Below are 27,630 nucleotides of genomic sequence, written 5' to 3' on the forward strand. Positions count from 1 at the left end.
TATGTGTGGAATTTACTTCTAGGGAGGTTGGTATAAAAATGTCGTATATCAGGGTTTGGGAACAATGGTCTTCAGGTCTCATAGCTGAAACTTAAAAAATAAAAATGTATAAATGTGCGACAGTGAATTCCTTAAAATCCAATTCTTTGACTATATTTCAACAACCCTCATTGAGGATATAACCAGTTAGATTTTATATACAGTACCGGTCAAAAGTTCAAGTTTTCTCTAAATTATGGTACGTACTCAAGCTTTTGGTTGGACCGCACAGGGATCTTTCAGATTTTGCATATCCAATCTGGTTATCCATGAGTGTCACAAACACGTGTACACCCAGCAAATAAGCATGCCAGGTGTCAGGGCACAGGGTCAGCCGGTCTGCAGCAGCTCCAGAGCAGTGGCGGTTAATGGAGATACGATTACTGTGTCACCGAGTCCTTAAACGCTGCTCGTATGCATGTCATAGCCATCCGATTCTTCTCATGACTATAACCTGTCTGTATAATACTATAACACTGATACCTTCAACTGTCCACATAAATAATTTCTGTGGTTTTTGTAGAAAAAAAAAATAATTTTTCCTCTGGGAAGCAGGGATCCTCTTTGCACAGATGAGTAAAGGAAGTCTCTGTGCCTTTACACAGAGCCCCACGGATACCAGTGTCCTCTTTGTAACACAACACAGAAAAATTCAAGGAGAGAGACTATTACGGGCTATTACTCTGAAAGCTTTTTTTCCCCCAGACTTAGCAGGGGAAAGAAACTAGCAGGGCACCATCAGTCACATTGAATCGATGTTGACCAGCCATATGTACTAGGTTAGATGGAAAGCTGCAGATGTTGTGCAGGAACAGAAGCAAACGGAAAGAGAGACAGATTGCAGATTAGATAGAGGGCCAGCACACACACACACAATGGCACATACACAACCACAAACACACATTTATATTCAAATCTTTATGGGCACAATCCAATCGAAACCCTAATCTCAACACTGACAACCTTCACCCCTAGCCCACCTTATCCTTAATCATAAGTAGCCAAAATACAAGACCTTTGGGTATTTTGGTTTTTTGATTGCATTTCCTGATGTGTATAAAATTGAGGTTTATAAACAGGTATATACACACAGAATATAAATGTCAATCAAACTATCAACATAATAAATGTCAAGAAAATGCAAACTTCATTATTCGTTTTTAAATGTTAACAAATAGGACTGTGTAACTACACTGAAAGGGAAAATCCACAATCAATTTTATTTTTTTGTGAAACTGCCTTGTAATGGAGAAGTCCATCTCACTCTGTTGTTTATTGTGAAGAATATACTTCTAAGGTTGACAATAGAAGGCTTCATCAGAAGATCAATAGCACGAGCTACTTTAGCTCGCACTACAGTCTGTGGTCTCTTTCCACCTTTCACGGGTGGCTTTGCATGAATTATTCATGAGTAAGACATGCACAAGCGGGAAAATGAGGGCAGACTCTCCCATGGAAGAGTGATATTTTAGTGCAAGCTTTAATCCTTCTGTGTTACATTATGTAAGAGACCAGGCCATAGAACAGACATTCAGGCACAGCATGAGTTTAGCATTATGCCGGGAGAGGTCAGTGCTGTCCTGTATGCAGGATTCGGCTTTAGGAGAGGTGCAGTTAAAGGTCACATTACTTGTCACCCCACCCATCAAAACACACACACACACACACACACACGCACAAAAATAATAAATTTGATACCATTTCTACGAGGGTAAATTTTGGAAGAAAATTCAAACTGTTTTGGGGTTAATTGGGTGCATGCATTTTGGAACACTGCAGATCAGATGTGATATGACCAATTTGCCTATTTAGATCACTTTAAAAGCATTGCTTTTGCTATATGAGGTGCCATCGGACGCTGGACGCTTACAGACGCCTGACCATAGAGGGACTGCTGAAGAGAACACAGCCGCTTAGAGTCTGTAGCTGTTCGAGTCAGACACCCCCAATATCCCCCTACCTGACTGCCACCTGCGCTATGCAGTCTAGCTTCTTGCTCATCGCAGACACTACGGTCGGGATTCCACAGGAAAATAATGGCATTATACTAACACATTCTCAAATTTTCCTTTTGTGGGAAAAAAAGAGACAGTTTGTAACATACAAAGCCATTAGTGAAGAAGTATTCCCCACTGCTGTAACACATTTCAATGATCATTAAAACTTTAGTACTTGGCTTTCTTAATAGCTCCATTCCTGCATTAGAAACACCAGCAACACTAAACTTGGATGCAACTTAATAATTCATTCTGCTATTCATATTTATTAGCTATAATTCTCCTTTTCTTCTTCCTTTCCCTCTCCCTCATGCGTTGCACTTGTTTATAGTCTTGGTACTTTATGTATATATATTGCACCGTGGTCCTGGGAAACGTTATTTTGTGCCACTGTATGCTGTGAATTGTATATCGATGGCATGACGATAAAGGCCCACTTGATTGGACTTGAACTTAACTGTCATTTAATATTAAACTAATTACATGTATAAATGAAGCAATTAAGCACTAACCAAGAGAAAGCAATGAACATTCTGAGGATATTGTTCTTACACATCATCACTATCCATCATCACCCCTGACTGCGAGCATGTCAGCAAGCTTTACATGCGATAAAACCGCAGCATGCGACCCGTATGGTCAAAGATCCAGTTTGGGTGTGAATGTGGGGCGGGTATGAGGAGTCTGCATGTCTGCATGTCTGCATGTTCACCCCATGTCACGTGAGTTTCCTCCTGCAGCCCAAAGTCATGTGAGTAAAAGAAAAGGTTAACATGTCTGTAAATTGCCCGTTATGTGTATATGTGACCTGTGATGGTCTGGCATCCCGCCGGGGGTGTACTGTACCTCAGTCTGCCCTATGCCACTCTTCTGTGACCCTGGAAATGCAGCTGGAAGACGGAAATTCGTGTGATATGCATATTTATATATGTATATGTATATATATGTTTATATATGTATATGTCTATATATATATATATATATATATATATATATATATATATATATATATATATATATATATATATATATATATATATATATATACATATACACTCACCTAAAGGATTATAAGGAACACCTGTTCAATTTCTCATTAATGCAATTATCTAATCAACCAATCACATGGCAGTTGCTTCAATGCATTTAGGGGTGTGGTCCTGGTCAAGACAATCTCCTGAACTCCAAACTGAATGTCAGAATGGGAAAGAAAGGTGATTTAAGCAATTTTGAGCGTTGCATGGTTGTTGGTGCCAGACGGGCCGGTCTGAGTATTTCACAATCTGCTCAGTTACTGGGATTTTCACGCACAACCATTTCTAGGGTTTACAAAGAATGGTGTGCAAAGGGAAAAACATCCAGTATGCGGCAGTCCTGTGGGCGAAAATGCCTTGTTGATGCTAGAGGTCAGAGGAGAATGGGCCGACTGATTCAAGCTGATAGAAGAGCAACTTTGACTGAAATAACCACTCGTTACAACCGAGGTATGCAGCAAAGCATTTGTGAAGCCACAACACGCACAACCTTGAGGCGGATGGGCTACAACAGCAGAAGACCCCACCGGGTACCACTCATCTCCACTACAAATAGGAAAAAGAGGCAACAATTTGCATGAGCTCACCAAAATTGGACAGTTGAAGACTAGAAAAATGTTGCCTGGCCTGATGAGTCTCGATTTCTGTTGAGACATTCAAATGGTAGAGTCAGAATTTGGCGTAAACAGAATGAGAACATGGATCCATCATGCCTTGTTACCACTGTGCAGGCTGGTGGTGGTGGTGTAATGGTGTGGGAGATGTTTTCTTGGCACACTTTAGGCCCCTTAGTGTCAATTAGGCATCGTTTAAATGCCACGGCCTACCTGAGCATTGTTTCTGACCATGTCCATCCCTTTATGACCACCATGTACCCATCCTGTGATGGCTACTTCCAGCAGGATAATGCACCATGTCACAAAGCTCGAATCATTTCAAATTGGTTTCTTGAACATGACAATGAGTTCACTGTACTAAAATGGCCCCCACAGTCACCAGATCTCAACCCAATAGAGCATCTTTGGGATGTGGTGGAACGGGAGCTTCGTGCCCTGGATGTGCATCCCACAAATCTCCATCAACTGCAAGATGCTATCCTATCAATATGGGCCAACATTTCTAAAGAATGCTTTCAGCACCTTGTTGAATCAATGCCACGTAGAATTAAGGCAGTTCTGAAGGCGAAAGGGGGTCAAACACCATATTAGTATGGTGTTCCTAATAATCCTTTAGGTGAGTGTGTGTATATATATATATATGTGTATGTATATATGTATGTATATGTATATGCATGAACACACACACACACACACACACACACTGCACACAAAGAGATAAAACACTTGGTGCTTTTCTCCAGCAGCTATAGGGCTGGACAATTTAGAGAAAGACAGACTTAATTCTCACCTCAGGCGTATTGATTTCAGGGGGTTTGCCTACCAGACAGAAGTCCGGGCCGCTGCCGGTGAACCTTCCGACCGGAGGGAGGGTACAGCGCTAAAATCGCTAAACTTCTTGCTGGAAAATTTTACCACCACTAAATAACTAAGTGGGCTGCCTTAAATATTTAGGAGACTCCCTGTGTAAAGCCCTGATACTGGAGGCAGCCCTGATCCCGGAGGCAGCCCTGATACTGGAGGCAGCCCTGATCCCGGAGGCAGCCCTGATCCCGGAGGCAGCCATGATACTGGAGGCAGCCCTGATACTGGAGGCAGCCCTGATACTGGAGGCAGCCCTGATCCCGGAGGCAGCCCTGATACTGGAGGCAGCCCTGATCCCGGAGGCAGCCCTGATCCCGGAGGCAGCCATGATACTGGAGGCAGCCCTGATACTGGAGGCAGCCCTGATCCCGGAGGCAGCCCTGATACTGGAGGCAGCCCTGATCCCGGAGGCAGCCCTGATCCCGGAGGCAGCCCTGATCCCGGAGGCAGCCATGATACTGGAGGCAGCCCTGATACTGGAGGCAGCCCTGATCCCGGAGGCAGCCCTGATCCCGGAGGCAGCCCTGATCCCGGAGGCAGCCCTGATACTGGAGGCAGCCCTGATACTGGAGGCAGCCCTGATCCCGGAGGCAGCCCCTGATCCCGGAGGCAGCCCTGATACTGGAGGCAGCCCTGATCCCGGAGGCAGCCCTGATACTGGAGGCAGCCCTGATCCCGGAGGGTCGGTATCCAGCAGGATTTCTGTCCTAACTGATGAGTTACTATCTGCCTGAGATCAGTTGTGGTTCGATAAGTTCATCAGGTAAGATGGATACCGACCCCTGATTGAGAGTGAAGGATAACAATATCAACTTTAAAAGAATACTTTTTATATTTAAAGTTTGTGCCAGTTAAACACAGCAGTCCAGTATTTCATCATATTCAGCTGACACCACAATGCACGTAAACAATATACAAAATGTTTATTCTGCAGCATTTCTGGGCAGAGACAGGCCATAAGGGAAGACAATCAAATCAATGATATTTCTAAACTTCAGTCTGCAGCTCTGTATAAACCACCACAAGTGATGTCATTGTTTTATGCTGTGCATTTCAGCCAACAACTGATCATACTTTCCTAGTAAAACACTATCTCATAAGATCATAAGATCATGCGATAAGATAATTGGCATCATAAGATCATTAATGTTATTACTATGCACAGGGGGAATGAAGAACACTGAGTGTTAGCAGTTATTACAGAGAAAAATCACATCAGGTGGAAGAAAAACTCTCGATACTTGCACGGGAATCTTTTCACCATGCAAAAATGAGTCACCGGTAGTATGTACTATCCCCACAGCATATGCAAGTGCTCCATCATACAGGAATTATGTTTGCAAGTAAACTAAAATGAGTGAAATTCCTGTCTCATTCAGTTCCCAATGGAAACCTTGCCACGCTGTAACAGGATTCAATAGTGACGATGGGAAACTAAGTTGCCACGGTTACACTGAGGAGTCTTGCCTCAGGGACAGATAGAGAGAGCCATCTCACAGTGGAGTAATCCCAAAGTGCACACACTCTTATCACTTTGAAGAGGAAATGTGGATTCAAATAAAGCCCTTTTTATCTGCACCTATTTAGAAAAGAAGTACTGGCTTATAGTACAATTATGACAGGCTGCTGTCAAAAAAGAACAATCAAGTGCAATAAACAGTAAATGCATAATGCACTGCTTTAATCATATCAGATACTATCAGTGTCATTTCACAGGCATGATTAAAACTGAACACCCTATTGGATTACGCTTCTGTAATTTTACACTATTTAAATAACATATAGAATTTTCACGCGTGATCTCACACGCGCTGATTACATACTATGCAGCTGATTTCACTAGAAATGTGTGAATACATAATGACACCTCCAGGTCTGTGATGACACTAGAAGCGGCCTCCACGTTCGCCTGATCAAGGTCACTGAGATTTTAAGCTGTAATATTTAAAACACACACAGATTACAGAGTGACAGTATCACCATGTCTGGTAACACTGATAAGAAATCAAATGAGAAGCCTGTTTCACTAAGCAGCAGTTTTAATGCTGCTATTTTGGGCTAGTAGCTTATAAAAAAACATTGTTTTACTATAATAGACCATTTTTCCTGGTTGTCTACATAGGCACTTAGATTGCACAATTTGTTGGAAAACTATTTTCGACAGAATGAAGTGATGTAAAATATTATAAACAGCACACAGTTATTACTTGCAGACTGCACCAGTGAAACTGGCAATTCACACTGGCAAGTGATAGTAATGAAAAACTAGAATTGCAACATTTGTATTGATTTACAATACAGAATTTCACAGACAACTGCTAGAACAATTACTTCTAGTGAAGAGCAAATACTTGGAGGCTTTTACCCTGTTTTTCCAGTAGAAAAGACAGCACTGTGCTTGCTGGCAGGATAATAAAGAACACTCTGGAAATGAGAGAGACGAGACGACTGAACATCAGTTTAGGTTTTCCATTATGTGACTGCAGGATGCTGTTACGTGGGGAAAAAAGTTCATTCATTATAGCATTTTGCAGAGAACTGTGTATTCATACATGTTTTTTAATCAGGGGAAAACAGTGGTTTGCCATTTGTCAGTATAGACTCAGTGATCTTTGGGTAATCTGCTCCCGCGGGTCCTGAAAGCTGAACAATACGGCATCCCGCTGCACAGGAAAAGCCAGGTAATATATTGATCAGGTCTCAGAGTGCAGCTTTTCCACTTCCATGGGTACAACATAAAAAGGAGGCCAGTCACTGCACTCTCATGGAGCAGCTCAGCAACCCTATCCCCACTAAAATAGAGGGCTGCTTATCCAGACTGCAGACACACTCAGAGTTTTACATCCCACGACCTGCCTTGGCAGTCTTCAGACAGACATCTCTGCACTTTTCTGGGCTCATAGAGTGGTCTGTTTCCTAGTGAACAGAAAGCCCCATAGAAATGTCCTTAATATCCCATCATGCCTTGCTTCCTCCAGCCTTTGCCTTCCTAAATAGGGTCCCATGAGATGCACACTGGCACCTACGGGACCTTTCCAAACATAGTCACTCACTGTATTTATACCACTATTGACTCTAAGCTCATTTGCACATACCCCAAACTGTTTGTACCCGTCATCTGGCTGTCTCACACTTATTCATATGCCTACATGTTTGTTTATTAATGGCACATTTTCTTATTCTGTCTTTCTTTTTATCTTTATTCTATTTATTGTTTTGTGCATTTTCGTCTTGACTGTGCGTTTAATTGGCTCAAACTTGACTGTCCATTTAACTGGCTTAAACTGTGCAAAAGATTATCAAAGACTAAAGTAATAAGGTATGTTGCAAGTTTCCATGTCTTTAGATATACAGGATATAACAGATTTTTTCCCCCCGTTATTATTCCTCAAAGCATATTAACAATATCCCTCTACGGAATGACTCAGACAAAGATGAAGTCATTAATGGCCACATGCACCAGCAGAGCATTTATAAAGTGGGTGGTACAGAAATTCACTGTAGCTCTTAATATTACTTTGAGCCTTTACTTTAATTGGAGCAGATAGCATACTTAAGAATGAAGACGTCAGAATCGGCTATGTTTTTAGTGGTAATTACAGTGCATTTATCGCTAGGCCACAGAAAATGGAAGGATGGCGAACAACAGCCTCTATGCTGCCTTGACTTCTCTTTCTGAAGATGTAATGCTCCTCACATCATGATTGCAACTGCCAGCTTTCATTTAAGGCTTAAGTTCATGAAATTAGTTTCAACACAACCGGCTTTTTGACACACCACTTAATGAGAAAAGTTTTCACTTCACATATTCCCAGTCTCTGAAGCTTTAAGATCCTGCTGTACCAAAAGATAGAGAGACAGACAGACAGAGAGACAGACAGACAGACAGATAGACACATAGATAGATTGGATACTTACTCATTTGCTTGATTTCATGAGCATGACATTATGCAGCTGCCGAAAGAGCATCCATAAGCTATATCACCCCAAGTGCCTCTGCACACCTTCCTGATTCATTATGCGATGAGCTACAGAATGTGTTTGGTGTTCACACGGTTTATATCTCGTTTATCTGTTACTGCAGTGCATTGTACATATCTGCATTTTTGGGTGAAAGCCTTCACCAAGTTAAAATGTCTACAAATTTAAGTTTCAAAGTCAGAAAAATAAATAAATACGTTACATCTGGTGGACAAGTGCATTCTGTGTATTTCTTTGACAAACTCTGAGATCTGTTTAAAGGCACCAGGGGGTTTGATAAAATGCATGTAGAACAGAAAACATCTCACTCTTCACGGCCTTTCAAAATCCACAGCTGTAAACTACGCCTGTGACAAGGAGGCGAAATTGAAACCCAGTCATGTGTTTAGGTATCAGTGTTCCTGTCACATGGTAGTAAAAACAATCGTTTCACTGTTTAAACCAAATAACCCAAATTGCACAAAAAAGACATACACTGAGACCGCCTAGCAGAAGGAATTAGGTGAAATGGAATTAATTTTAAAGGAAGCAACCAAATCTGCATTTCCTCCCATGACTGCACTGCTTCCCAGTTCCGGTGACTAAAGATTGCTTTTCAGTTTTTCCATTCTGTTCGTTAGATGCATATAAATGAAGAAAAGAACACCCCGAGACGTTTCAATTATTATTCCTAGAATAAACTTTAAAAAAAAAAAAAAAAGATTCTGCTGTTTCATTCTTTTAAGAAGCATCAATATAAAGTGCACACCCACTGGAAATTACAAAACTAATGCTGTGTTAGAAATAAGCCGGTTATCCCCTTTGAGGATATATGTATACATTACCTAACAGAATTAGGTATAGAAAGATGGGCTTTGCAGTTTTCAGAAAGGAAGACTACTACACATTTCCTTGGCAAATGCAAACCAATTCTCCACAGTGGATTAAAGGCAAACTTAAAAGCAAATCGGTTATTTCATTTTAATTTTTATTATTATTATTATTATTATTTTGAGAAAGTATAACACTGCAACTGTCCCGTTCCAGATTTTCCCCATTACTAGCAATCCTCATGGGATTTTTCCATCATTTCTCTTAAATTTTAGATATATTCATTGAAGGAAAGTTCCTGACGTTTCTGCTGATGAGAGCTGTCTGACAGCAACTTTCAAGGGAGGAGGTGACAGTGATCTACTGGGCCTTGGTAACTACATGTTGGATTATAAAGAAGCTTTTAAAGCGTATCCTACATGTTAAATAGCTAGCATGTTAAATAGCTACTAGGCCATGCTAGCTACCATGTGGACGTAAAGAAGCTATTAAGGCTTATGCTACATGTTAAATGGCTACTACCCTATGCTGACTAACGTGTGGACATAAAGAAGGTTTTGAAGCTTATGTTACATGTTAAAGAGCAAGCATGTTAACGATCTACTAGGCTGTGCTGACTACTATGCAGATGTCAGGAAGCTTTTGAGCCTTATGCTAGATGGTAAATAGCTAGCATGTAGCAGTGCAGTACCATCTGCCTCAGCACATGTGAGACTCAAGATTACAGCAAAGAAATACCTGAAGGATTGTGATAATAATCCTCAGCTTTCACTATATAAAAGTATATAACCCACACCATTCCCTAGGACAGGAGATCTAAGGAATGCTGAAACACCCTAGACTGAAAATAAAAAAATATACAAGTAAAGTTGTCCCTAAATATAGTCACAAATCCCATGAGTTAGGTGAAAGCATGACTTCTGAGTCTTCTGAGGATAAAAGCCAATTAACTCCGTTGAAATATCCAGCGGCAGATTTTCTTCCTGACATTAAGTACAGACATATGGTAAAGGTGCATTTAATTGGATTACCATGGTTAATACAGCTTGTCTGAACAGTGTATATTGTGTCATATAAATGACTCACACGAGTAAAGTCATGCTGACTTTCATCATTCGAAGGACTACACAATATGTTTTAGGTCAAAGATTAAAAAATAGATTAAAGATAAAATGGTTTTCAGTTCAAGAAGCAATTATGTGGCAAAGAAATTTAAAAAATTGAATAAGGCAAAGCCGTCATCTGCTATACTGCAGATAGTAAATTAAAGGACAAGAGCAGAATGGAGTCTAGCAGCATCACCTGGCATTGGGTCTTTCAGTCCCATCTACGCTGTGCGTGTGAGAAGTTTGCATGTTCACCCCAGCCTTCAGTTTCAAGAAACTCCAATCTCCTCCATCAATCCCACAACATGCATTTTGGAAAATTGACATCTCAAAATTGCACATTGTGTGTGAGTGCACTTCACAATGGAGCGGCAGACTCACCATGAATCTGCACTCGATAAGCAGCATATTTTATGTAAATAATATCGAGACTCGCATCCTTATTTCATTGAAGGTTGTACACATAGCATTTTCACTATGTACTGTAATATAAATAAAAGTTCATTTCCCCTAAATGAAGAAGAGAAAATGGATGAAAAGAACAGACATGCAGGGTCCGTCAGTCCAGAATATTCCCCCTAGTGAAAAGGGTGATATTTTTTACTTCTGTTTTATTGTCTTAATTTCAATCATAATAAGAATTTAAGGATAACTTGTGCAAGCATTTTACCAAGTGAATTATGTCTCCAAATAAAGTAAGATACCCCCAAAGCTAACTACTCATCTCAGTCTAACACTGATTTATTTGTATTTATAATGTAAACACTTATGAAGCACAGTTATCCTGCTGCTGAATCGCTATATTTAACCATAATTTATTTAACCACCATAAGCTGCAACTACTAAACAATATTGTACCTGAAATCTGATGCATTTTCACTGCACACTGGAGACCAGTGTGGGTGGTACAGTACTGTTGCCTCACACCTCCAGTGCTGGGTGCCTGAATCCTTCATGTTCCCCCAGTATCATGTGAGCTTCCTCTGCATACTCAGGTTTCCTCTCACAGTCCGAAGACATGCAATTAGGTTAACTGGTGTCTCCATGTTGCCCATAGCATACAAGTGTATGTGTGTGTATGTGTCTTGCTCTGGCCTGGCATCCCATCCAGGGTGTGCCCCCGCCTATAACCCCCCACGGTGCCAGGGATAACCACCTGGTACCCTGAGGTAGAGAATTTATTATTATTATTATTATTATTATTATTATTGTTATTGTTCTTGTTGTTGAACATGTACATTACACAAACACAGCAGAGAGTTTTAATAACCATATTTCTAAATTATGCATGAGCGTTGAGCCCTGCAATGGGCATCCTGCCCAGGGTGTACTGCGGACCTGTGCCCTACGATGCCAGAAACAGGCTCCAGCCAACCCTGGCCAAGATAAGTGGTTAGAGGATGAATGTATTATTATTATTATTATTATTATTATTATTATTATTATTATTACTACTATGGGTGTTGCAACACAGGGAGACACCATGCACACGGCACACACACACAGTGCAGGCTGTTTATTAAACACGATGTTCATATCCCAGTGTTGTGTCCACTTCTGCCTGAGATAAGTTCCAGGAGACCAGGAGACCCTAATCATGATATGTGGATGACTGACTGTCTGACTGACTGACAGGCAGACAGACAAAGATATTCTCATTATATGTATACAAATACAGATGGAAGCAATCTGTTTCGCAAATGCTCTCGAAAGGGTATAGCTGCCTGGCAGACTGGCACAAAATTTTGTCATTTCTTAATCTGAAACTGAAAAGCGAAACAGATCTAAAAGTCAGAGTCACAATAAATTATCAACAATTGTAAAAAGCTTTTTATTTTTTACATTTAATTTAAAAGTTAACCCCTCTCACTGGCATCAGTATGATTTTTTTTTTACAAAAACAGGTTCTCTCTAGGGTTAGTGCTATTTGCTTATTCATCACAGAAATAAAAGTGCATTAAAGCATTGATTCATAGATTAAACTGAACTGTGTTATATTTATGGTTATCGTTAAAATTCATTCACAGGTTAATGGTCATTTTGAATGAACCTAGCTTTATTTATTACGCATTCAAGTTGTGCAGGCTTTGTTTTAAAACTGATACATTTTTATTATTTTATTAAGAGTTTATGGTGTTGGACTTAATAAACCTCTTGTTTTTTATTTGAAAAAAAAAAACAATTATTATTCTTATCATTGTCTGTAAAAGATTGATGGAGTTTGATGCAATTTTTTAACTCCTTTTCTGAATGCAGCCTTACAGATCCACACTGCAAGCAGTGCCCCAGGACTTATTGATTTGCCGTTAATGGGGGTCTGAAGAAATCATGACATTTATTTATTTAGGAGATGCTATTTTCTAAAGCAATATACAATTGAGGAAGTAGGGAAATCCAGTCTCTAGAGCAATTGATGTTAAGGGGCCCCATGGTGAAATAACTCTGCAGACTCCGGGATTTGAACCGGCAATCTGAGCAACTAACACATGCAGAACATGAGGTTCCTCAATCCATGATGCTATTAAGCAATTTTGGCATAATAGTTACATTGAGGTGATTCTGAGGCTGGACCAAGGATGGAGACATCCTGGATGAGACACCAATATCTATAAATATATTATTTCAAAATAATATAGTATTCTCAAAAAAAAATACAAAATCTAATTCTCATCCACAATTCCTCAATCAGAAACTAAAATAAGATTGATTGTGAAGTAAAAAAAATTAAAATAAAATCAGCCATTTGAAAATTATTGACAATGAATTTGCGAGAATTTTTAATAGTGGTTAGAGCAACTCCTGCGCAAGGACTGCAAAACAAAGCCTTAATATATCAGTTCCAGTTAGACCAGGTAGAAAATTGACTCTACTGCCATTCTTGTTCACAGTATGTGTCTGTCCCCATTTAGTAAAAAGAAAGTACAGTGAACAATACTATCATTCTCTTTGACTCCTGGTCAATATGTGCTAATCAGCTCACAGGATCCATTCATATTTAAAAAAGCAAGAAAAACTCTTGAAAATGGCTCTAGAATACAGCTAAGGATTGTGAAGGAAACGCGAGACCTCATCGTCCTCCCACCACTGAAGTTTGACCTTTCGATAATATGCTTGCATAAGAATTGGCGTTAATTGCGTGTGCCATCGAGTACCTGCCGTTTTAAACAAGCCTCCCAAAGTTCAGCTAGCATAGCAAAAGAACATGGGTTCACTAGTCATTAATGTTCGATCCCATTAATATGTGACTGCTACTTGCAGTGAAATGAAGGAAGTAAACTAAATTACAAGAGGAGCCGCAAGCTATTGGCTGAAGGAATACATTGGCCTGCTTGGTCCTGACTGCACTCATAACTAATTGTGTTTGTGGACAATTGACAGTGGCTTGTATGTGTTGACATGGCCCCCCATGAGTGGGTCATTGGGAAGCTTCCGAGGGATGAAATAAACTGTTCGTATTGCAGAGTAACCTTAATATTCAATAATCAAGGCCACCAGATGTGCAAAGAACCTTCACAGATCAACACACCACACCGTCAGCACACCTGTCCAGTAGCACTATGAATTGCATTACCCCAATGGATGCGTACACAATTAATTCAGAAACATGCATTACATACAAAAGGACAATGATGAATATAGGACAGTGGACCTAAGATGATGTATCAAGAATATAAGGATCATGTCTTGCCAAAGAATATTTTTCACGTTCAATGTCCATTTCAATGTAATCGTCTCTCCTACAGTATCTGCAATGTACTGTACAGGTAGTGAGGTCCTTTACCAGAAAGCTTGACACTACAATTTCACTGGCCAGGAGAAGGAATCAAGCAGTCCATACATTACCAGCCCTCCTTGGGACAGGGGCATTTTAGCAGAATAGTTGCCATCTTAGGAACATTCAAGGTAACCATAGGTCATATTAACAGAAAACTAAGCAGCTCGAAAATCCAAACAAAACAGACCGATTGTTCAGAAGAGATATTGTATGGCTGTTCTGGTGTGAAGGATTAGCTTTTTAGTTAGGGCACATTTTCTTTGGCTCGTGTGTGTAAGTTGAGCAGGACAGGACAGGCAGGGCAGGCAATGGCCTGGGGCCCCGAGCTGGGGGGAGGCCCCGAGGGCAGCCAGTGACATCGTAACGACAAATCTGCTTTATTTGTGTAATCTGTTTTTAACAAAACTGAAATTAAGGTCTTGTGTTTATTAAATTGTGTTTATTAATTTACACATCAAGGTAAAATAAAGGTAAGAAATTTTACCATGCAGGGGGGAAGGAGAGTTGGAGGGCCCCATGGAATTTTTTGCCTAGGGCCCCCAGAGTATCTAAAATCGCCTCTACTGACAGAACTTTAATTTTGCCATGTGTCGTACTTTCTGCGTAAAGCATGTCAGTCCTAGGGCAAAGCATCAAGAAACCTTGATCATGTATAGCAGCCAAGATCCTATAAATGGCCAGGAGCTGAAAAGCTAAAATCCATTCATTGTGACAAGTTGGATTTGACAGCTAAGATCCGTCTATCGGTTTGAGCCCTTTGCCCATCACTGCACAACATGTATTGTCTGGGAGCAAAATTTGTTCTGTGAAATGTCTGGATTGTGTTGGTCAGCTTGACAGGAGCAGCCCAGTTGGTTCCAGTGAAGATAATTCAAGGACTTTTGTGGTAAACTGCAAGGACATCAAATAAGAAAGGAACCACAAAAAAATTTGAAGTAATATTTGTCCCTGAGAAACCCTGGTTTCTGTGTTCTCTGACTAATGAATAAACCGAATGTTAATAACAGTTAAGTAAAATGACAATAAATGTGTTTTAGTTGCAGCTTAACAAAGACTTCTCATATTACTTTCAATAAACATGACCCTTAAGTTGATAAAACTCACAATTACATGCTGTTTCATTAAATTATCAGAATACAGTGGAACCTCGGATTACGAGTAACACAGTTTACGAGTGTTCCGCAAGATGAGCAAAGATTATTAATAAATTTTGACTTAGAAACCGAGCAAGTCCTGGTTTACGAGCGCCAAGTATCATCAAAAATCATATGGCACTCATGCACTCCTTGTTTTTCTTGTTTTTACGTGCGCTCTGCTTCAAAACAGGAAGCGCAGTATATATATATATACACAATATATACATGCGGGGGGGGGCATTGTGAGGACATCTGGGACGCGCACCCCTCCCCCCCCCCCCAAATATATTATAATTACGGCCTTGGTTATACATAAATGATACTAATACATAATAAGCTAGGAGACACTATAATCAAATCAAAATCCACTCTGAAAATGTCAATGACAATGCAAAACATTACAACTACGAAAATATTACAAACATTAATTAGTAAAATCACACAGCTTATAGTTTGCATTCATGAGTACATTACAAACTGTTGAACATATCTGAGTTCATTCAACAATATTTCTAATAATTTTGTTTCCGCAAAAAGTAAAACTGAAGACAATGTAATCATTGTAATACAAGTAAACAAAACATAACCAGAAATATAACACAGTAAACGTTATTGTTAAAGACTTCTACTTTTTTTGCCTGAAAAGAGTGAATCAAGTTGAGACTTCTTGTACATTATTCAGTGAACATATTTTAAATATCAGCTACACTGAATGACACCATATCATTTGTTTCTCAAGTGCCTCTTGTTGTTGCAATTTTGGTCCAAAGCAACTAGAATTCGTTTTTCCAACAGCCAACAGCTTGTGAAGAGATGACAAGTCAACGGATGGGAGCACCACAAACAAGCCGGACTACATTACAGAAAGCAAACAGACCAGGACCACAGAAAGCGACTGTGCCGTTCACAGCCAGTTCATTTCCTTCTTTTTGACAGTACAGTCAAGCGCATTTTAATTGGCCTTTCACATTCTGCTCTCCCACAGAAACACATGATAAGGAGACAGAGGCATCCATCTCTTTAGATGAATTACAGAAGCCGGCATTACCAACAGATCAGACGGCTGACAGCTTCTAAGACTCATTAATTGCTTTTTAATTTCAGGAACGTAGGTCTGAGCTGATCCAACCACACATTGCCCACATGTGGAACATCTTGTATTCAACAACGATTCAATAACATCCTTGGGCACCAGCAGTTTTTCTCACACTGAATGTCACTTACCTGGCAACCCTAAAAAGCATACAGTTAAGATCACACACTTGCAGTTAAAAAGAAGTTAAAAATAATTTTTATATCTAATAAAATTAATTGTCCTATTGTTACTAGAGGAGGATCATGAAATAATAGTGGATATAAGGGATGTCTGTTTCAATGTTTTTGTCTTTGCACCCCCATAGTATTTTTTAACTGTCTTTGTGGAAATAAATGGCTGAAAATGCCCCCATTAAAGAAAAACTTGTGAAAATTACGTAAACATTGTGGCAACCAAACAAACACATTTTCACAACCACATGAGCTTTAAAAAAAAACAAAAGAAACAGAATCAAAACATAGTTTAGGTCAGCCTTTCTCAACCCGATCCTTGGGGACCCCCAGAAGGCACATGGTTTGCTCCAGGGCTGGGAGGGAGCAAAAATATGGACTGTCTGGGGTCCGTGTTGAGAAACACTGGTTTAGGCTATTCAAACCTATATCTGAATTAATTTGGTTTGGGTGTATTGAAAATAAGAGCCAATCAAAAGTCCCGACAAGAGTAGGCGTACAAAAATTGTAGGTGTGTTTGTGTGCATGTGTGAATAGAAGTGACAATTCTGTTTTTATCAATGTTTCGCAGGTAAGTATATTTAGAAGCATGGTGAATGAGAACAGAAAATAAAGAGGTGTTACCTTACCTAACACTCCAAGTCGGTAGTTCATGGTGATGACTATGACATTCCCATAGCTTGCCAAGATGCTCCCATCAAACATATTTCCAGTTCCTTCCATGTAAGATCCCCCGTGGATAAATACCATTACTGGTTTCGGGCTGCCACTCTCACGGATGTCTGGAAAAGGAAAATAAATCATTCAATCTGGCAACTTCCAGATTAGTTTTGGTCAGCTTACAGTCAAATAAATTACCGATAATTGTCTTTGGCATTCATTTCCTAAGCAGCATGTACAGTATGTTATGATTTTGGAGACTAATTTAAAGATATTTTATCGTCCTTAATATTGAAAAGCTAATTTAAACATTTTCTTAATATAAGGATTCCACAAACCAGCCTGCTTTCAAACAGAAATTTAGTAACAAAAAAGGATTTATTAATATGCCCATTTTGAATAATTTGTTATTGATAGATTTTGAATGGAAGAAAATGAAACAATTATTATGGATACCACTGTTCTTTTGTTTTGTTTTTTGGACACAAAATACGTAAAAATTTTCATTAAGGTCAACTCAAGAGCAACTGTGAAAGAACGGAATCACAATAAAAAGGGGTTTTATGTCAACTTTCTCAGGAATTGCAGTATTTTTTTGGTTAAACTACACAGCCGGGTTGGGTCATGTTCAGGGGTGGGGGGCTGGGGAGGTGGGCTCAGTGTGAAGCGCAGAGGAACATGAAAGAGCCCCCCTGCTTTTAATCTCCACATCTCAGCAGACAAAGCCGTGTATTATTGCAAAGGACTGTACTGTGATTCATAGACACAGAGGATGAGCCTCTGCAGTGAGTGAGCGGGATTCCGTCATTCGTGTCAGAAACCTTACACCTTTTATTAACTTTGATAAAGTAAATGAATCACACTGGACCAGCTGAATCATATAGAAAGGCGGCAGGGCAGAGACACAAGCCAGGTGATCACAAACAAAAATCTCTGAATCACTGGGGCTATATGCAGATAGATGTACAGCGATTAACAGTAGGTGAGCCTAATCCCAGGCCACATTTTGAATGAAAACATTACTTAAGGAATTCTCTATGAAATCTGCATACAAGGTGAGTTTAGACTGACATAAAATTCCTTACTGATACAAAGCAAGAACAGGAGTCTGATAGCCCTAGCAGATCACTCGTTCACAGCTCTTTTCAGCTGCAAATGTATTAGAGCTTTTCTGACCCATAGCAGTATTGTTGTAATTGGTTTAACACATCTTAACTTAAGTTGTATGCCGACTAATCACTGTGGATTGTTTTTAGTCTGACAAAGCCAGATGGGATTCAAGAACTATAGATAGTTTCAGCAGCACTAAGATTGAGTATTTAATATTGGGTGATCTTTCTACTGTTTTATATTCACCCCTTTAACCAAGCAAAGCTGATTCCAAAGAATTCCACCCAAAGCTGGCAAAAGTGATACAAAGGAATACTTCCAAATGACTTTTGGGACGGTTTCTGATCAGGAAAGTGTGTCGATTTCGTTACTGTGCTCAAGTCCAAAAGAGTGTAGATTCATCCCAGGGTAATCATGGGTCCTCACAGTTGGGTCCTCAAGCAAGGTCTTTAACAGCTTCTGGAACACTGGATGTGCTTTGACCCCAAGCTTTTCTCACTTTGTATGAGGCTTTGGATAAAAGCCCCTGCTAAATACGTAAATGTTTAAAAAAAATCAAAATGTAGTTTTTTGTAGAAACCACTAGCTGTTGAAAAGCATCCAAAATGAATATATACTGTGTAGATCTTGGCCCAGTCCACCTCCTCCACTGGATCCAGGGTTTCCACTGTTTCCGCAGCTGGAGAAAATCCTTATTTTTCTCAGAAAAGGTCCCGCTGAGGTCATGGTGTATGGTTTTCTAAGCATATTGTCTACAGTATTAAAGAGGATTATCCTACTAGCTCAAACTATTAAATTCTTTCTAGTAGCTCATAACGATTCCTCTGCTCACTTCTAATGCCTTAATCTCATGATGAACACATTCAGGGGGTACTGTATTGCCACAGATTAATTGAAGCCATAATAAAAGAGTAATCGGAGCTTATTTCACAAGATCTGAAAAATACATCCCATATTAGAAACCATATGGTTCCACCATTGTTTTAGCCATACCTGCTGATTAATTAACAAGAATTTTAGACATGCATGTTTTCCTAATTACCACACAGTTGGGGGATTTGCTTAGGATTAATAAAAGAGTGGGCAGCTGTAGGCGGACTGTCAACGTATTTTGTAGCACCGTAAACTACAGCTTTCAAATCCCATTGATATACTGTATCTATTGTAATTACAGGAACTATTTACAAGAATGCTCAAAAGTAGAGTGCATTACAAGCTCTAATGAGGGGCCTGGCCAAAGTGGGTAAGGTAGGTCATGTTATACATCACATTAAGGAACCCTGTTTACCACTGGCATGGCCTTTGGAAGAGCTATAGTATCGGCCCTGTTGCCAAAAATGCAGCGGTATTTGATGCACGCATAGGACTTTCTTCCAAGTGTTTCCTGTAGTGATAGAAACCTGGGTCAGCTTAACGCACGTTCCAGATGGCACCATTCCAGGTGTTCACTGAGGTTCCGGTCCTTCGATCTAATCACCAGCTTTAGCCTCCTCCATTGGTAAAGACTTCCATTTTGGAAAGAATGCTGAAACAATTGCTGTCAACACACTTGTTTCCGTGCAACTTTTCCAGTCTCTCGGGGGTAACTGTTTGTGGAGGAGGTGTCTTCGTACCTCCTAGCCATGAACTATTTTCTTTTCCAGCTTCAGTCAGTTCCCAGCTGTCTTCGGTTGTCTTTGGAAGTGTTACGGCTTCTCCCATATACTTCTATTTCCAGTCTCTGCGGTATAACTGCTTGAAAAAGAGGTGTCCTAGTATAACCTAAGCAGGAAGTATTTTCACCACCAGCTTCAATCTGTTCCCAGTTATCTTGAGACGTTTTCAAGGTGTGAGAGGTCCTCCCATATAAGAGGTATCCTTTTACATGCTAGCCATCAGTTTCGGTCTGATCCCAGCTGTCGTGGCTTGTTTTAGGGGTGATACGGGTCCTCCTGTGTACTTGTACAGACCATTCCACAAAACTTACATTAGCACACTTGCAATTACCAGAGGCTTTGAAGATAATCTGAGCTTGTAGGCATTTTTGGTTGTATGTCACTAACAGTTTATCAGTCATCGTCCTGTGAGGTTGCAGCTTCAGGCCTGGGGTCACCACCAGGGCAGATGTTCTCCACACACCAGCATGCTGGGATCTTCCCCAGGTTCCCCTGCTGCAGCAAACTGCAAGTGCTAAAAGAAGGACTCTTCCTAGTATCTTCCGGGTTTATGTTATGCTTTCACGCATCTTTCCACTGGGTTTTCCCCTTAGGAACGTTGCAGACATACACATCCTGTATATCTTGCAGCATATACCCTAAATTTGGACAAATTGCAGGCTAATAAGCTGACCCTGATCCCGAGAAAGTGGCAAGCGTTGTCAGCCTTCCTTGATGCCAAAAGCTGATAGGTGGTACAGGGATTTATAGTCTTACTGGGATATTACAGGCTGGTTTGCTGCTTTTAAACCATATCTTATATAACTACTGTTTTGTTCTGTGTGATATTCAGTTTATTTCATTCAGTTTATTTTATAATCTTAACATACTTAAAATATTAAGTTAAAAAAATTAAGTATTGCAGTAAATATAAGTAAATATTTCTCCTGAATATTCAGGAGGTATTCAAATGCTCAAAGCACAAATGCAAATGCATTACTTAAGCGTGCGGCAATATGAATTGAAAGAACATACAATGCTGCATAGGAAATGTTTTAATGGTTTTTTTTTGTTTGTTTTCAGTTGCTACACTGGACATTAGATATAAAACTTCAGAGATTAGTATGTTTTACATATGTCTGATTTTCATCTAATTAATGAGTTCAAACATTGCCTAAAAAAACCACAGGGTTTGAAAACATGCACAAAAAGTGTTAAGAATTACTAAAAGGATTAATAGTCAGTATATGTATTCATTTTCGATGGGATGCAACATTTAAAAAAACAAACTAAAATATAATTCAAGCAAAAACATGTTATGTTTAGTAAAATGAAACAATCTAGAATAATTGGAAAACACAAACTCTAGAACAAGCAAAAATGACAAAACATCCAGCAAAAATGGGAAGAAAAAGTCTTCACTCAAAAAAACAAGAAATTTAAGAAAAATAAAGAAGAATATTGGAGGTTCCTGGTCATGCATAAAGTTTGCTGTCAAAAATACCTTCGTCTTCTGTACCTTCATTATCACCTAAATCATCATTCTGTTTCTTTGTAAGGGGACCTAGGATCAAGAATGGAGAAAATGGAGGAAACAAGGCATTCAAGAACACACACATCAGAAAAATGGGTCTAAAAAGAAGATCAGAAAATATTTGTTTTTCCCCTTTGAAGACAATAGCTGTGTCACACAAAAAAGAGGTATAATACACACTTCACTTGTGACCCAAAATATTACAAAATCTTTTTTGAGACAACAAGAAACACAGGTCAAGAAACTATTTCAAATGCTTAAAAAGTGTACTCCATTTTGAAAAATATTGTTTAAAAAACATGTAGTTATAAAGTTGTGGGAATTTAAGGTGACAACCAGACAAGTCGTTTTTAGAGAAAACAGCTAAAGACAAATGTGCATGTGCGTGCGTGCACACACACACACACACACACACACACGCACGCACGCACGCACGCACAGAATCAAATACACAACCCTTAAATACAATTAAAAAAACAGACATATTTTCATCAGAAAAAGCACTGCAGTTCAACTAATAAACCTTTGACTATTCACTGCTTTATTATTTGCTTAAATATACCTATATTTAAAGTCATAATTTAAGAAAGAGACAATTCAATGTATGATACAAACTTGAAAACTATTTTCAGAACGCATCTGCCTAGAGAATTTATGAACAAAATATGGAAATACTTAAAGTATGGAGAATAATCAATGTATTTTTTTAACTATACAGAAAAAAACTGCACGATCAGAAAATATAGTTTAAAAAAGCAAGAAAAATGTGTAATCAGGCTGTAAGGTACCACAATGCATATAAATAAAATAGTGGTTTAAAGTGTGTGGTGAAAGGTTAATTGTTTCATGTGCTTCACATTAATATTCTCATTTGCAAAATAAGAAAGCAGCAAGTAAGTCAAAGGCTATGGCAAAGGATTCCAAATGATTAAGGATTAATTCTAAGAAATGAAGCACAAACTGAACGTCATTCAGGAAGCAATACCAGTGAGGCAAGCATATAAAAAAAAAAAGTAAACGACTGCTGTGCATGGATTTATAAATCCATCGCCTCACAAAACCATGGAAAAGCATGCAACAGGATGGTGGACGTTTTGATTGGATGAAAGGAGGCGTTTCCTTATTACTGACAACGCTATGAAAATCATGCATCTTGAGGACAAGAAGATGGATACATATCAGATCTCACGAGACGGCGGATGACAATGAAAATCCCCCAAAAGTTTGAAATCATGCACTTGCATATTCATTTTGTTTCATTGTTGTTTACTGCGTCTCCTCAGTTGGCACTCAACTACAGATGGCATAATACCATACGGCATAATACCATACGGCATTAAGCAAGAGAAGAAAAGAAGGTTAGGGGAAACTGGCAATGACTCCTGTTATTTTTGACAAGGCATTTTCATAAATACATAAACAGAACTTTCCCTTACATTTTTCTGGGTTTAGCAAATTAAATCCTGCAGCAAAACAAAAATGTTGCAAATGATACCTTAAGACTGTTCAGTTGAAAGTATTCAGATAGAAAGTAGAGTTACCAATAATCACTTCCATGTTGTAGGTACAATATGATGTCATCCTACTTGTTACTCCAATGAAAACAAAAGTCAATGATAAAGTTAGTGTTTAAAAAAAATGCAAATAAAAAAGTACACATACTTCTCCAATTCTTTTTAAAGAGCAGAAGATCAGAAATTTTCCAAATTTGCAATTCAGAAAAAATTGGTTATTGTCCTGCAATAGCAGGACAGGCAAAATAGATGCATACGAACAGGAGGCTACATGAAAGAAAGAACAGAGCCCAATTTGGTGTGCGGAGAAAGTTACGCCACAGCCAATAAAACAAACCATTCATCATGATCATCAGCGAAGAATATCACATCGGAATATCACCTCATGGGCAAACAGAAAATATCTGCCGAAAATATGTGCTAAAAATCTGTTCAGGCAGTTCAATGGAAGCATAATAAATGCAAATTTAACTACTGCAGCAGTAAGCAGAAGGCGTGTCATTCTGCTGATGTCTACAATGTTCAATAAAATCGCACCCCGAGGGAGGGATGAAAAAAGCCTATTTCATTGTATTGTCATTCAGGTTATCACTGTGTTCACATACTATTGCTAATTCTACTGCAGAAACTGAAACATCATAATTGCATCACAATGCCCCAACTTTGCTACTGTACCATAATACCCTACTATGTAAAGGTTTGATGACATTACTGAGCTGCCCCAAAGAAAAGTGCAACTAAATCATCATGAAACAATGTTTGTTTTAAACATTTATTTATTTATTGATTTTTATCAATGCAGCCTTTTCCCCTGGCTGATCCAATAACCAGGTGACCAAACGCTGGGAATTATATCGCGCATATTTTTGTTCCGCCTGGTCTAGCTGCCCCTTTCTCCTCCTTACTCCGTTACCCTTCGACGATGGGCGAAAAATGGCTGACTCGATAAGAAAAAATGTGATGTCCTCTGCTGAATACTAAACGCACCCTGCCTTTGAGTATAACCCCACCAAAATGAAAGTCTACATACTACACAGCATATTACTTTCTTTACATCAAGCTGTATGTTTATTGCATATTTCTTAGCTTGTGTAGAATAAAATGAATTGTATTGGTATAAGTGCTCAATGGGAAAACGCACATAATACAAACATAAACATTAGTAAATTGCTACTGCAGAATCATATCATCCATCCAATCATCCATTTATCTTCCAACCGTTTATCCTGTACAGGGGGGGACCATATATGCCCAGTGCTCAAGGCTATAACACTGTTTGATACAATTTGTGTTTATGTCTAACCACTGAACTCCACAAGTATGCTAAAATAATCTAAATAAAACCTGCATGTGAACTAATTAACAGCTTTTTAGAATGATCACATATCGCTATTGACCAGAGGTAGAACGTTCTGGGTCAGAAAGTACAAATCCAGACCAAGATTTTGTTTCAACTACCAGTTGAGTACTCTGAGTCTTTATACTCTGTACTTTATACTAGGTGGCAGAACGGGAATCTCAGTCTGGATTTGAGCTCTCTGAACCTGAACTTTCCACCTCTGCTACTGACACTGAAAGAGGGCATCTGAAGTACTGCTAAGTCACATGCAGAAACCAAAGCAGTGGTTGTTTTTTTTTTTTAAATCAGATTTTTAAAAAGCAGTTACCATGAAACCACTACTGTTGTACTGCAAGTGTAACAGGAATTTTATTGGTGTAAAGGTTCATGGCCCTTTCCTTCATGAATGGAGTGAGGCTTACATACTGCTTTCTGATCAGCGGCTTGCATCACCGGCTCCTTTTCCAGGCTTTGGTCTGATGGCAGCCATAGTTTCTGCTTCAGCCACATTCCTTAGACACAATAGCCCTGGTACTTTGACACTTGCTATGTCTTTTAATTAAAACAGTACTTCAACAGTGTATTCAGAAAAATCCATTCATCCATTTCCCATATCTACGTGTCCTATGCATGGTCACAGGGGCTCGGAGCCTATCCTAGAAGATACTGGTAGAAGGCAGAGAATAACCCAGAACGGGCCACCAACCCGTCGCAGGGCATACACACCATTCACACCTACGGGCAATTTGGTAACCCCAATTCACCTTAGCACGTTTTTGGACTGTGGGTGGAAACCAAAGTAGCTGGAGGAAACCCCATGACGACATGGGGAGAACATGCAAACTCCACCCACATGGAGCCATGGCAGAAGTGTAAGGTAACAATGCTAACCACTACCAAGTTCAGCAAAGTATACTTAAAAAAATATAAACATATATTTAAATGATGTAGGAAAATCAAAGTAACTTATCTATCAGTTTTTTGTGGGTTAGTTCCTTTAATCTAGAGTTTGCTGCCATGATCCAAAGCCAGGTTCCATCCCAGGCCCGATAACATGAGTCTGCTATCCAGACTCAGAAACCCAAACCTGTACCATCCTATGTTCGGAGCAGCTCAGCCTACAGACACATTACTGAGCTGAGTCCACAGCCGAGCAAGGGGGCATAATACCAGGCAGATGCTTGAACATCCCTCCCCTGCCAGGAGTTATGCTGTATCATTAAATCACCCATGATAAGTCACTCCACAGCTCCCAAATTCCCACATCGCTTTATCCCCAATTCTGTCCACTGCAAACGCAGCACAAATTTCTATAGAACTGTTTCTTTAAAGTACAGATTCATAGATACTTTATTTGCATGGCGATCTCTTCTGGACTAAAAATGCATACCAGCAATTAAAAGATATGCATGACACATATATATTACTTTTCCCCGAATTTACATTTTGGTTCTACCTTCCCAAATTGCGTTTATATTTCAACAAGAAGCCATTTCATTCTGAATGCTCCTTAATGGCACAAAGCATGCAGGCATACAATCGTTACCGTGCGTTGACATGAACGTCTGAAAGCAGTAATATTTTTGTATAGTTCAGGTAGCCTATGCAAAGACACATCAGGGTTAGGTAACTGTATGCATCCTGAATGTCACATAAGCAGCAGAGGCAAAGAAAAACAACCACACCCCCCCCCCCCCCAAAAAAAGAAGTAGACTCTGCAGTGCCTCCTTACAGACGGCATGGAAATACTATAAAACAGGATACTGCAAGTGCTACTAACATTAAATCAGGCAACAAAAGTACTCTAAGAGTATTTTATCTACTTCTTAGATGCCATAAAGGCGGGTCGGCCTTCACATTCTCGTCCTCTTAATAAATCTGCTCCTGTGACCGTTAACGCTGCATGTATTACTGCAAATGTTTATTAAATATTTATGAAAATTCCCTCGCATTTTATTGATCAATGTGTCAGGACACCTCTGCGAACTCCCGAGCAGGGTCTTGATTTAAGCTATTACTTGACAAGTTTGACGCGAAGCAGGTTTTATTTATTTTGCTCATTTCTAATACAGTCATGGCTGTGAGGTGGCATCAAGGATTCCAGTGAATAATTTAATGACTGCGTGCCAGAAAATGACACATTGTGATGTCACCTGAATGCACTTCAGTGATTTTCTGTAATGACTCAAAGCGAACACTTCTGGCTCCTGTCTATAGCATATTCTCGCACATACAAATTCATCAATTTTTGATGCCTCTCACGCGGCTGACATTCTTCGGCTTAAAAAGGGCCAGCAAATGAAACAATGAAGGGCCATATGTCGCCTGCAAAATATCAATGATGAATGCCGTAAAAAGGCATTTTCTGTGAGAGCACGTTGGAAGAAGGCGCCGCCAAAACAGGCCCGAAATGTCAAGGTGGCCCAAGAGTGAGAGGAATGTGGTGCTCATTAGAGTAGCAAGTGACAGAATTCAGGACAGATGTTGTCACAGGGATTTCATTAGGAACTGCCGAACCCAGGTCAACACCTCACAACTGGATATCAAGACATAATCAAATGAACATCGTGGAAGCTCCTTCTCTGACAGTCTACCTGTGCATGTTCTTCAGGCGGAATCCATTTCAATCCCTATGACCGTGGCTTTAGTAGAGCCATGCTGATTTCTTCAGGAAAAATGTCCAGTTGTAAATGACCATCCATCTTACAATTGCTTATCTTGATCATGGGGGGGGGGGGGGCATGGGTTGCCAATCCATCACAGGGCACCTACACACCCAAGCACCCCACCGATTACAAGGTTATGAAAAGCAAAGTAACTACTGAATATGTATGATATACTGAAAAGGAAATATCTTCTAATTCTTATGAAAGCAAAGGTTCACAAATGGTCTTTCAGCTTGGCTTCAGTTTTCAGGCATTTTTGCTAGTTACACTGATGCACATACTGTACTGTGTAGTGTATTCTCCCTTACATTTAGAAGACTGCAGCCTGATGTAACAGGTGATGAAGATAGCAGAATGGAGAACCAGTCAATGCACTATTGCAGCCCATAAGCCTTCGAGGTATACCTGTACTCATTGAGGAAAGGAACCCTTTCAGTTATTCCCTGTAAATGGGCTTTTTTGTGAGGATCTCGTCTTTTTTGAGAGCGACAGGGGACGCACTCTTCATCACCGTTCACTTCTTTCACTCTTCCCACCTCCCGCCAGGG

General features: G+C 39.7%; 1 protein-coding gene across 9 annotated transcripts in view; it reads right to left on the minus strand.

Annotated features, from left to right (window-relative positions):
- Positions 1–27,630, minus strand: part of nlgn1 (neuroligin 1) — a 183,201-nt gene that overhangs the window by 83,879 nt on the left and 71,692 nt on the right. For 6 of the 9 annotated variants that reach the window (XM_023844278.2, XM_023844268.2, XM_023844271.2 and 3 more), the window contains 2 exons: positions 21,534–21,593; positions 17,255–17,407 (listed from right to left, as the gene is read on the minus strand). In XM_023844278.2, coding sequence (XP_023700046.1) covers positions 17,255–17,407; positions 21,534–21,593 — 213 coding nt within the window. The remainder of the gene's footprint in view (positions 1–17,254; positions 17,408–21,533; positions 21,594–27,630) is intronic. The other 3 variants (XM_023844279.2, XM_023844276.2, XM_023844274.2) reach the window with 1 other exon arrangement.

The sequence above is a fragment of the Paramormyrops kingsleyae genome, chromosome 15, assembly GCF_048594095.1.
Source record: "Paramormyrops kingsleyae isolate MSU_618 chromosome 15, PKINGS_0.4, whole genome shotgun sequence".
Taxonomy (NCBI): domain Eukaryota; kingdom Metazoa; phylum Chordata; class Actinopteri; order Osteoglossiformes; family Mormyridae; genus Paramormyrops; species Paramormyrops kingsleyae.